Source organism: Ascaphus truei, chromosome 4, assembly GCF_040206685.1.
Source record: "Ascaphus truei isolate aAscTru1 chromosome 4, aAscTru1.hap1, whole genome shotgun sequence".
In the NCBI taxonomy this organism is placed as follows: domain Eukaryota; kingdom Metazoa; phylum Chordata; class Amphibia; order Anura; family Ascaphidae; genus Ascaphus; species Ascaphus truei.
In genome coordinates this window covers 399,425,956-399,439,441 of record NC_134486.1, presented here as the reverse complement: position 1 = coordinate 399,439,441, position 13,486 = coordinate 399,425,956, and the positions used below count along the sequence as shown (strand labels likewise).

General features: G+C 41.7%; 1 protein-coding gene across 3 annotated transcripts in view; it reads left to right on the top strand.

Annotated features, from left to right (window-relative positions):
• The window catches only part of EFR3B (EFR3 homolog B), a 219,797-nt gene that overhangs the window by 193,812 nt on the left and 12,499 nt on the right, over nt 1-13,486 (top strand). For all 3 annotated transcript variants that reach the window (XM_075598625.1, XM_075598627.1, XM_075598626.1), the window contains 3 exons: nt 3,644-3,805; nt 5,252-5,383; nt 6,349-6,413. In XM_075598625.1, coding sequence (XP_075454740.1) covers nt 3,644-3,805; nt 5,252-5,383; nt 6,349-6,413 — 359 coding nt within the window. The remainder of the gene's footprint in view (nt 1-3,643; nt 3,806-5,251; nt 5,384-6,348; nt 6,414-13,486) is intronic.

The window sequence follows — 13,486 nt, the reverse complement described above, 5'->3', positions numbered from 1 at the left end:
AGAAAACAGGGAAAGAAAGAGAAAGGCAGGGGAAACATTGGAAAAAACTTTAACTTGCGGTATGCACCGTTCTGTACCGTCTCAAGACATATTATCTTATATCCTTTCTGAACATTCTACTGGGTGATCACATTTGGTCAGTTTGGTCTTATGGGGGACCCCTTCTTTATATATCTCCCAGAGTTCAGTCCCTCCGACTGCAGTGTCCATGCATCTAGTGTCTTTATGCCTTTAGTCTTTGCCAGGCCACCAGGGCTTAACACTCCCGCATTGGGCCGCACGTAGGGGAAAATCCAAAACTGTGGAGGATTTCTGAGATTGAATAGGACCCATTAGACCTTTTGGGCCCTCCATGACCCTCGTCACCTCTGCTCCATCAAAAATCAGACCCTCGTGGCTACGTACTCACCCCCTCCGGTTGCAGTTAGTTCTTACCGCCGGACCCGCCTGCTCCACGATACTCTTCTCTATCGCCATATTTCTGTAGCGACGGCTGCAAAAGAATTCCACTGACTACCCTGCACAATCCTTCCCCCCCTTGCCCGCTCCATATAAACACCCTCCCTTCCTCTCCATACAGCCCGGTGATCTCTGCCTTCGGGTAGTCAGATGCTTGCTGTATCCTTGGTCTGTCTGCCTAGTCCTCCACATTCCTCCTCCGACACGGGCCACCATCTCCTCCATATAGTCGGTCTGGGTGTGCCTCTTCCTTACCGGTGAGTTCCTTTTGGGCTGTATTCAGAGGGTGCAGTACCACTTTGCACAGTTAATTTTTTTTATAAGTTTAGATAGTCTGAATGGGATGATGCCCCTTTAAGAGCTTAATTGGTCTCAATTGGTATCGATTAGCCTCTCTATCCTTCCTCCCACATGCAGTGCTCCTCACTTCCTTCCATGCTGTGTCAGGAGCAGACCCCTCTTCTGAATCGTGGTGAGTGGAATCCATTTTTAGGCCCAGTTTGTCAAGAAAGGCTTCTCCCTCGTCTAGGTCTTTCATAGAGATAGCTTTTCCACCTTTAATCCGAACAGGAAAATCCACCTGTCCGGATCCCCTTGTCATGAAAGATTTTTGTTATAAGTTGCAGCCTTTTCCTCCTTCTCTTTAGTGTGACCGGGGATAGGTCCTGGAAAATCTGGAGTTTAATTCCCTCAATTCGAATTGATGGTGTGTTCCTTGTAATTTGGCATAACGCATCCTTCACTTTGAAATATTGAAAGCGCATTATAATGTCTCGGGGGGCGGGGGGGTCTTCAGTTTGGGGTCTGGTGCGCAGGGCTCTGTTGCAACGATCAAGCTTAAGTTCTGCCTCAGATTTGTCAGGCATTGTGTTAGTCAGCCATTTTGTCCTCTTCATCTGAAATGGCCTCTGAAACCCCCCTGACAATATTATTCCTTCGGTCTCTATTTTCTGAGTCCTCCTGCCGTTCAGTTAGGTCCGACACTAGGGACTTCAGATGATTTCTCTGTTTTGTGTAGGGTTTTTATCGTGGCATCCAGTCTCTTCTCTAATTCGTCTGTTCTATTGCCTATGCTATTGATATCTTTCCGCAATTCAGCCATCTCAGACTGAAAGATGGACTTGATTTCGCCTACAAATGCCTTGAGGTCACTTCTATTGACCAGGTCTCGATCTCTCCCAGCCCTCCGTTCCTCCATCTCCCGCTCAGAATCAGACCCCCTGCCTGAGGCTGGGGCCACGGGTCCACCCGCTCTCACGCGGTCCTTACTCTGGAAGTAGTCCGTAAGATTCGGCGAGGTTCTTCGTGTTTTTGTTCGGGTTGACATCCTGATCTTCTCCAATGTTAGTATATGGCTCCAGTGATAGATCTGCTGTTGATTTTAGGCTGTTTTTAATACTTTAATGTGCCAGGGAATTCGGGGCTCTGGAATCAGGCTTCCATTCCGTTAGTCGTCGCGCATGCGCCTCCCTATTTTCCTAGTTTGAATACAAAACCTCTTTATTGAATAAAAACAAGAAAACAAGCGTAAGGAAATACTGTGAATATAAATAGGATACTTATAGTCCCAATTTAAAGATGTAGGCAGAAACTGGTGGGTGCAGCAGAGGGGGATAAGTGGGTTCTTCGACCACTAGAGATGGCGTAGAATAGGAGGATCCAATGCGCACTCACATCCAGATGATATAAAAATAAGAGAGAAAACAAAATAGTGTAACTCTGTATGTATTCAATATAGATAGATATGGTATAATGCACTCACATTTAGTAAGGAAAAACAGGCATCTCGGTTAATCAGTTTAACCAAACTGTAGTAGGGAAACGTCAGGAGTCAGGATACTTCTTATATGGTCTCTGACGGCAGGATATTCCCAATTTCTCCCAGGCTCACAGGCAGCAGGATATTATGCAGATATAGAGAAATAAACACACATAGTGTAATACTGTATATATAGATATAATTTCTATAACCATATAGTGTATCAACTCACATTGTGTGTATAAGTAATATGCCTTTAGGTTGTTAAAGTAACCAACTTTTGACGTCGTCTGGAATCACAGGGAAAATCCCAGGCAAAAAGAGGAAAAGGATGCAGGAAAAGGTAGAACAAACTTTATATAAATAAAAAGCACTTACAGAGCTGAAAACATAAAATTAACCCAAGGTAGTCCAAAACATGTAACCCCACTATCAGTAAAACATAGTGCTGGCCATGCACCCAGCAATACCACACTGAGGGGGTACAGAGCTTCAGACAGCTCCTCAAAGTCTGTAGATAGTCAGCAGTTGGCTCTAGAAGATTGCCTTTCAGACGAAACGCGTTGAGGCAATCTTCTAGAGCCAGCTGCTGACTATCTACAGACTTTGAGGAGCTGTCTGAAGCTCTGTACCCCCTCAGTGTGGTATTCCTGGGTGCATGGCCAGCACTCGGTTTTACGGAGAGTGGGGTTACATGTTTTGGACTACCGTGGGTTAATTTTATGTTTTCAGCTCTGTAAGTGCTTTTTATTTATATAAAGTTTGTTCTACCTTTTCCTGCATCCTTTTCCTCTTCTTGCCTGGAATTTTCCCTGTGATTCCAGACGACATCAAAAGTTGGTTACTTTAACAACCTAGAGGCGTATTACTTATACACACAATGTGAGTTGATGCACTATATGGTTATAGAAATTATATCTATATATACAGTATTACACTATGTGTGTTTATTTCTCTATATCCGCATAATATCCTGCTGCCTGTAAGCCTGGGAGAAATTGGAAATATCCTGCCGTCAGAGACCATATAAGAAGTATCCTGACTCCTGACGTTTCCTTACTACAGTTTGGTTAAACTGATTAACCGAGATGCCTGTTTTTCCTTACCTAATGTGAGTGCATTATACCATCTCTATCTATATTGAATACATACAGAATAACACTATTGTGTTTTCTCTCTTATTTTTATTTTTATATCATCTGGATGTGAAAACCTCTTTATTACCAACAATTTAAGAGTATTTTTTGGGTGGGTCATTAGTGTGTTCTTGTACAATAATTTAATTATTTTGTGTTTCCTTTTTTCCATCGGTTGTCCTATTTTTACATCAATGTTTGCCCTTCAATGCTGAAGTGACTATTTAAATCGGCCATTCTGTGTTATTTCCCATAATGCCTTGCTCTATGTTTTTTTTTTTGGTCTTAGCATTCTCAGCAACTTTACCGACACATCTACCTGAGCTGTAATGAACCGAGTAACATGCAGACGCATTACGAGGCTCTTTATGGTTTGCTAATGATGATAAGTATTGAGTTGGCGAATGAAGAAGTTGTGGTTGACCTTATCCGCCTGGTGTTAGCAGTGCAGGTAGGAATGGGAAATGTTATGGAACTGTAGCATGCTAAGCTTCTTGAGCCTCTAAATGGGGGTCCTCCAGAGATGCACTTCTCTACTCTTAGCTCTGGGGAGCCGTATTTGGCTACCAGGGTATTCCAGTAAGAGGTCTCAATGTAATGCCCCAATGACATTTGTTAACATAGATGATTAGAATTACACAAGCTATTTATTCATTGGTTACTACTGTCAGAAATTGTATTTTTTTCTGCAGTATGGTTAGTGTTTTTATTTCTAGGGATAAGGCAAAAACAGTGGAATCTCTATTTATTACCTATATTTTCTGTATTGTGTATTTTATGTATACGGACACTTTGTGGCAAATTTCATACAGTGTTTCTGACCCTAACACTACACTATGTAAATTGTGTATCTTTCAAATAGGTTATAAACCCGACGAAGCGGGCTTTGTAACATCACAATAAGTTCTGTGAAGTTCTGCCACAATTTGAAGTCTTAAAAGATGATAATTCGCACAAAGCTTAAGCAGGCCAATACTCCTGGCTACATACAGGCATACCCCGCATTAACGTACGCAATGGGACCGGAGCATGTTTGTAAAGCGAAAATGTACTTAAAGTAAAGCACTACCTTTTCCACCACTTATCGATGCATGTACTGTGCTGCAATCGTCATATACGTGCATAACTGATGTAAATAAAGCATTTGTAACATGCTCTATAGTCTCCCTTGCGCACAGCTTCGGTACAGGTAGGAAGCTGGTATTGCTGTTCAGGACGTGCTGACAGGCGCATGCGTGAGCTGCCGTTTGTGTACTGGGCGACATGTACTTACTGTACTCGCGAGTGTACTTAAAGTGAGTGTCCTTAAGCCGGGGTATGCCTGTACTGTACTTTAAGTATAATTATTCAACTAGACTGTCATGGTTAGCACATTAGTTTGCCTTGCATATTTTGTAAACACTTTCTGCAGTTCTTGGTGCAGATTCATCAACAGATTAGCGCACCTGATCTGGCGTTAACTCTCATTCAAGTCAGTGGGAGATAACGCTGGATCGACTGCACTAACCACTACAGGCACTTGATCAAGTTGCCCCCTATTTCCAAAATAAAAAGCGACTGGAACATTTCACAATGAAGAGTAGAAGGCAGCATTTGGTTGAAAGTTGTTTTGGATCTGGCTATATGGTACTGTACTGTTCATTTAAGAAAAGCTTATAACAAATGAGGGTTATTAGCCTGTAGGTCCTATTTTCCCCACATTGCTCGCATTTTTACAGTTGCTCTGGTTTAATGCACATAACCTTTAACAGTCAAGTATTTACACACAACATTCACCAAGTGGCTGGAATGTGGGAAATGGACCAAGAAGCTGTATTTTGCAAATGGAATGCAAAGCAATTATTTACATTTAGAGACCTAATTGCTCTGTTGTGCTATTAATACGATGTATTTACAGGAACTGGCTCTCAACAACGAAGATAACCTCCCTGTGTATAATCGCTGTGCCATGTATGCTCTCTGTGCTGCCTACTTGAACTTGATCAGCCAGCTCACCACCGTGCCAGCCTTCTGCCAGCACATTCACGAGGTTAGATACGGCACCTGTTCTTTTTAGATGTTTTATGCTGGAAGCAATGGATGAAGAGGGATGGTTGCACAGGCAATGGTCAAATAATTATTCTCCTTTATTTGTGACCTGGCAACATACCTCAATTCTCTTGAATATTACAATGGGGGTGTAAATGCAACAACAATAAAATAACAACATTAACATACACATGCACTGTTGGGAAGGGAGAACATGCTCTAAGTAACTAACAATCTAAGAGGAAGGTGGAGTGGACACATAAGGCACAATGGGAGAAAGAGATTGGTGTGTGACTAAAAAGGGTATTGTCCGTAAAGTGAGGAGCTGGGAGACTTTGTCTTGGTAACAGACAGTGGGGGTTATGGTAGAGGAAGGACGAAGAAGCATGCAGATATCAGGGAAATGTCACATAACGTAGGCTTCCTTGAAAAATTAAGTTTTCAGTCAACATTAAATGTATGAAATGGGAGGGGGGGAGAGCCTTGCTTAGGGGGAGTGAGGACACCGAGAAGAGTCTTGGAGTAAGGAGTGGAAGGAGCAAAAAAGGTTAGACAAGGGGGCATTTTTTTACTTGATGCATGGAATATCACTACTTTTTATGTTTAAAACTCTATTGTTCCTTTATTGTTTTTAATGTTCAAAAACAATACTATATATCCGGTTTTGTTTTCATGCCACAAATACTGTATAAATCATTTAATCAAATCAAATTTAAAAAAAAAAGCATCAGATTTACCAAAGAAAAGGAATCAGATTAAAAAGCAATATATTTTTTTCTTTTGATACATCCGGAGCAGGGTTTTTTCATACACTGGTGTTGCCTCAACTTTGCAGCCAGGAAATTTGAATGAATAGATTATTTTATAACCTGTATGACATGTTCTTCTTAGTATAAGTAGAGGTATGAGAGTATAATTACTATAAAGTGTTACTGACCACTTATTTTTCTCTTTTTCCTACTGCAGGTCATAGAAATGAGAAAGGAGGCCCCCTATTTACTTCCAGAGGACGTATTTATGGAAGAGCCTAGGTATGACTTTAGATAATGCGCAAGGGATCAAGGGTATATGTATATATATATATACACACACACACACACACACACACACACACACACACACACACACACACACACACACACACACACACACGTGTAATTGTATTTTTAATTTTTTGTTATTGCCTGGGATGTTCTTGTACAGTATATTGTGTTGATGGCCTCTATCCCTATTAGCCACTTTTGGCTAGTAAGGCTAATACAGTAGCCAGTGCTGTAGAGGGGTGGGGTAAGTTATGGCGGTAGGTGCCTCAGGAAGGGAGATTAGGTCGCCACAGGGAGGGGCGTGGTTAACGCCTTATTTGCCACAGACTGATGTACATCTATGACATACAATGGGTTGTAGAGTAGTTCGGCTATTTATACAGTATTAACCGCAGTAGCTACTTGGTGACATTGAAGTCATGCATAGTGTATGCTGTTATGGCCACTATGGCTTCCAAGGATTTCATTCATATTTTTGTATTGGGAAGGCAGATACCAGGTATATATCGCATCGCAATATATATCTGGCATATTCATATTCCTTAGCATATGCCTAATGCGACCCTAGTGCCGGGATATCTTATCCAGACGTTAGTTGGCTAATGCCCCATTAGCCATATACAAACGGGGGCTCTAACAGCGGTTGTTTTAACTAAATAGGTAACGTGATGGCTGTTTGCCCTGATTTAACGGAGCTTTGTGGATCTACCCAGGGCGTCAATTGCAGTACAGTATATACGGGTCTAAGATTACAAAGACCCTACGTTAGATCACTACTATACTTTACTCAACTTTTTTTTATCCTGAAACCCATTTGGACTCCACTGTTCAGTCCTATAGTGAATATTGGGGTGAGGTTAATTGTGATTATACAGTTTACAGCACTTGATGCAATGCATTGTCATGTAAAGATAAGATTGCCATGTTCTAAGGCAGAGGTTCGCCAACTTTTTCTTGTTGACCACTTGCAAACTTCTGAGGTTCTCGATGGACCACTTAATAACCTTTCTGTATTTTGTTTAACTATTATAAAGTGCAATGCTTTGGATAGCCGTGTAATAAATAAAAAATAAACTTAAATATAAATGCATACAATTAAAATTTGAATACAGTAGGCTTTATTCATAATTTATTTAGCATTAAAAAAAAAAACATTGAAGAAAAAACAATTTGTTCTTTATGGATAATATTTAAATAATGTTTTTATTAACTAAAAAATGCAATATAATATTTTTAATGAGATGGGCGTGCTGTTGTTTTGAGCAAAGTTCAGGGGTGTCGGGTGTTATGTTATAATCATCCTGCTTCTGATTTTGGCCTTCAGGACGATAAAGAACGGAAATCCGGACTCACATACGTAGGTAGTAGCAAATGGCAAAAGAAAAGATACTGCTTTGTCTGCAAGTTCTGGGTATTTTTCGGTTCTTTGAACCCAAAACTCAATTTGGGAATGTGATTTTAAATACAAACTGTAATGATTAGTCGCATGATAGCTCAAACAAGCACTCCTGTGCCTTACTAGAAAAATCAGAGGGCAGCTCAAATAGTGGTTCAGCTTCTACTGGAAAGTAATCTTCAAACTGTTGCTTCGAAATAAGAACGTAGCTCAAACAAACGAGTAAGTACTTTACCTCTTGACAACCACTACACTTCTGTATGAAGACGTTGTACACGAGCACTCCCCATTTCATTACACAGTACACTAAACATTCTTGAATTCGTGTGTCTAGATTTTGTGAAATTAACAGTTTTCACCGCAGAGTCCCAAAAATTCTTCATTTCCAATGGCTTTGTTCCTGGGCGCCAGTGCTTCTCGGCGAATGCTACAGTGCACCCGCCTGGTATTAGGAGCTACTTCACGGGTTCGAACCATTAACCCACAATGCCTTCCTGTCATTGCTCGTTCACCGTCAGTACATAGTCCAATGCAATACTGTGTTCCTTCACAATAACTGGAAAAGTTGTTTGGCGGTTGTTCTTGTTTTCATTGAATGAAAAAACTAAATATCTTCAAGTACAGTCCCTTCCCATTCTTACCTGATGTATGTCAGAAGATTTGCCATGTGAGCAATATCAGTCATCTCGTCTAATTGCAATACAAAATGCCTGCTGTTGTTCACACGTTTTATAAGAATGTCTTTCACACATCATATGCTATCTTCTCTCTACACATTATAAACGCAAGTTCTTTAGCTGCTGGCAGAATAGGTTCTTCCCCAATAGCGTGAGCCTTCCCTGCTTTGGCGATACGAAGACTTGTACGGTATGAAGCTTCCAGCGCCTTTTCGGATACTGGTGGATGAGGAAACAACGTTACTTTCCCTTGTTTTAACTCATTCAGTTTGCATTTAAATGATCCCGGAGCCCTGTCTTTGTAGCAGGATGATTTCTCTGTGAATTACGCAGAGATTTACAGGTTTCCAGCTCTCGTTAGCCAGCAGGAACTCCTCCCACCGGAGGAAGATACGATGCACCGCCGTAGTGAAGAATCAAATTTCGTTAGCGAGCACTGCGTAGCGTAACCACACATTCCGGCCTTGGTTCATTTTGTTCACCGGTTCACCTGAAGCTTAAATGAATGTAACTCGGGTCGTATTCTCTTACCGTTTTACGACGTTTTGTTGTGTTTTGTTCATTACCGGTATTCATACGGGTTCCTGATAAACGGATAGTCACATCATCGTTTTTTAACTCTTCGTCGATTTCACCACCACTTGTTCGATCATTAGAATTCTTTTTCACCTTTCCCGCTTTCAACCGCAAATCCATTTCTGCACGTGGACAACTCCAACAATTGTTAATTTTTCTTTGAAAAGCACTAAATTCTCATACCATCAGCGTCCCATACAAACCACACACAGTGCATTGAATAATGCACGTATGGTTTTGTATCTGAGCATGACATTACTGTTTGCACGCAGTATACAACGTTTTGATGCAAGTAGTTTTCCCGAGCAGCCAGGTAGAGAAGAGCACAGCTCAAAAAACGGGAACCAGTGTAAGATGCCAATAAAACGTAGGATTTATTCTTGTAAGGAAATCATACACAACACGAACAGATGAGCAGGAGTGATCCTTTTACGCGTTTCGCTCTGTTTAGGCGCTTTATCAAAGACTCTTTGGCATCTTACACTGTGTCTGTTCTTTTGACCTGTGCTCTTCTCTACCTGACTGCCTGGCTGCTCAGGATTACTACTTGCTTCTATACCAACGCAGAGATGCCCGCATTCTTCTGGGACTTTTGATCTTCCCTACTGTATGTGCTGTGAGTAATCATGTTTTTCTACATTGCTATCATCGTATTGCAGCTACACACAGAGGGGGCTATCTACAATTTTCGCCTTAGGAGCGAGTGAAGTGGGGAGGGTCCGCTCTTGATTGGGATCCATTTATTCACCCGCCGCTCATGCAAGCTCCTTCACCCTCATCTGTGTTATAATGATTTTTCCCCGACCGGATTGCTAAGAGACTTATCTTGTCGTCAAAGGGGTTTTGTTCATGACATCATCTGGTTATCCAATATGACGCTCACTAAAGCACTATACAGGCATACCCCGGTTTAAGGACACTCACTTTAAGTATACTCGCGAGTAAGGACATATCGCCCAATAGGCAAACGGCAGCTCGCGCATGCGCCTGTCCGCACGTCCTAAACAGCAATACCTGCTCCCTACCTGTACCGAAGCTGTGAGCAAGCGGGGAGACTATAGAGACTGTTACAAATGCGTTATTTACATCAGTTACGCACGTATATGACGATTGCATCAATAAGTGGGAAAAAGGTAGTGCTTCACTTTAAGTACATTTTCACTTTACATACATGCTCCGGTCCCATTGCGTACGTTAGTGCGGGGTATGCCTGTAAATGGTTATGATCTAGTTCCTGCATTGTACTATTAAGCTCACTGCATATACCTGGATTTCATATATCCACCTGTTGCTGCGGGCTGTGTAACACTAGTTTGAGACGGGTTGTCTCATTATCTTTTTTCCTACAACGTTTTGATACACGAGCCGTTTCCATATTGGGGGTGATAAAATAAATATATGCCGATTATTTTGAAATGCCAAGATAAATTAAATACGGTAGTAAACATATTTTTGTTTAGGAGTTCTCAGTTGCTCTGCGCGGATCCCCTGGACCCACGGACCACCGTTGGCGGATCTCTGTTCAAACGAACTATAGAAACACTGTATTTTTCTTTTTTAAAGTAACAATTTTCCATGTGAGTATTTACTGTATGTTTTGACTAGCACAGTACTTTTGAAGAGCCTGATAAACAGTGACTCATCACCCTTTCAATCATCCCACTTATCCACAGTACTACTGTTTCAAATGCACTTAAAGTAACTCCCACTATACTTTTTTTCTCCCACTGTGCCACTTAGATTTTAAACTCTTCAGAGCAGGGATTTCCTTTGCTTCTTTCTCTAATGGTTTTATCCCTGTATTGTGTCAGTGTTCCTCCACATTATATATTATTTAGACATTTGCAGTATACTGGAAATGGCTGCATTCCTGGCTCACCCTGCAGTGTTCAGTATATGATTTAGACATAGAAAAAAACAGCATTTTATGGCAGAACCACCATATATTCCCGTTTTCCTATCTGCCGTAAAACCTGGAACCCTATTGGATCTTGCCTTTATTTTGTATTTTGGATAGATTTATGTCTATTCTGAGCATGTTTGAGTTCTCTTGCAGCATTAGTATATACACCTGTGTTAGGAGACTATCCCACAAATTCTAAAACAATAATCCCGCACTCCAAGGGACTTGAGAATAAATCTTATCAAATTTACTGCATGATTAGAAATAACACACAGAAGTGATAATTAAGGCGCTCCCACAAAGAGTGGTCACTAACAATAAAGTGATCAACAATAAGTGCTATAATGCAAGGTGAACAATTAAATTAAATAAAGTTGCAACTCCCTGCTCAAAACCCTCTGGTAGAGCCTGCCTTCACTGGTCCCCAAAAAACTGCAATTCTTCTCACAATCCAGGGAGGAGCATGGGAGAAAATCAACAAAAACTAATATCTAAATGCTTATGTTTGTGGTCAGAGATTATAAGTGAGTCTTGGCTCATATAAAATGCCTACTCGCAATGTGTAGGAAATAAAAGCGCAATTCCAAAACTGGCTCAATCGTGACTGGTGTAGTTTCTCAGGAGAGATGTACAGTACCTCAGTGCAGGAGATAAAGTGCATCCATAGCGCAGATCAGTAAGTAACAGTAAGTTTATTGTAAAAGTAAATAAGAATCGCACTTACAATAAGCACGGCAATAAAAGGCAAATATCACAAGGTAATGGACATCGTGAGTATAACCTCTCGCCGCCTCCGTCCCCGCAGCGACGCCGATATTCCAGGGAACCCTCCCCAGCTGGTAGCCTCCTTGCTTGCGTCGATCGCGGGCTCGGCGATGTCACTTTTGGTGGGCAGCGTGTCACTTCCGGTGGGCAACGTGTCACTTCCGGTTTTGGTTTGCAGTTGTTAAAAGAGTCTGTGGGTGCTCTCCTGGGTGGGAGGTTCCTGTCGGCAGAGCACTCAGGAGGAGGGTGGGGGGTCCTGGGAAAATGGCGCCAGACACCCAGGTGTGACCATTGCTAGGCAACCAAAATTACCGTGTGCTTAACATGATTCAACAGAAAAAAAATGAATTATTCTAAGTGTGCATAAATGTGTTATCCTCGTGTAAACACAAAACATTTAAAAACAGCATCAATAATAGAATAAAAGGAAAAAGCAAGGTCTCTCAGTGTATTGAAGCATAAGTATACTGAATAGAAAGTTGAGCATAACTCAACTGCACCCTCTCTGACTCCCCTGCACCCACTCTCACTTCCCTGCGCCCTCTCTGACTCCCCTGTGCCCTCTCTGACTCCTCTCTGACTCCCCTGCACCCTTTCTGACTCCTGTTATTCCCCTGCTCCCTCTGATTCCTGACTCCCTGCCCCCTCTGACCGTCTGTCTGTCTCCTGTGACTTTCTGTTCTTTGTTTTTCTTGCCCCGGTCCAGTTTTAGGGGTGGCTCACCAACTGAGCACAGTGTTTAGGGGTTCCCCGCGAGATAACCGCTGTCTTGTGGAATAGCACTGCTTAGTAATTTGGGCCTAAATCTTATTCCTGGTACAAATGAAGTTTTCGAATAGACTAAATTCCTGTTGGTTACTTTATTAGTGCGCGTATACAAGAAGAATTGTCTCTAATTTAGCGAACCAGGCCCACAATGTGCATATTCTGTGCGGCTGCTGCTCTGTATTTGTATATATTTGCATAAACAAGTGTGCAGAAGTCAATAAAAAAGGGGTCGATCCACAAAGCTCCGTTTAGTCGGGGCAAATGAACGCCACGTTACCTAAATAGTAAACGGACTTCGGTTCCCTGAATTTAACGACAATCGCAAAAGGTAAATGTATCCAAAAACAACATGCGTTAGACCCCTCGTTTGCATTTACCTAACGCCTCATTAGCCAGCTAACATCGGGATAAGACACCCCCCGGTGATTGCTGCCAGTAATGCTGGCTCACGTTAGCCATATGCTAAGGAAGACAGTATATATGTAGTATATACCTGGCATCTGCGTACCTAATGAAACAAAATGAATGAACCCCCTGGGAGCCATAGAAGGCATACATTGCGCATGCCTTCATGGTCACTAAGGTAGCCAAGGGTTTCATAGAAATACCCTACCACCCATTGTATGTCATATTGGTACAACCGCTATGGTATACAAATGGTTAACCACCCCTGTAACCCCACTGTGGGTGGGGGGGGGCTTAACCTTTTTCCCCGTGGCACCTAACTCCATAACCCACCCCCTCTGCTTCACCCTCAACAAACCTAACCACCCCTCTACAGTACTGGCCATTAGCCCTACTAGCCAAAGGTGGCTAATAGGGCTAATAATAAACATAAACACAATATACAATACAATATAACGTCATTGCAAAATACATTAAACAAGTATTTTTTTTTTAAGTTCTGGTCTGTTATCTGCAAAGTTTCTGCTAGATTTTTATTTTATTCATATTTCCCTTTTATTGATTTTGCTTT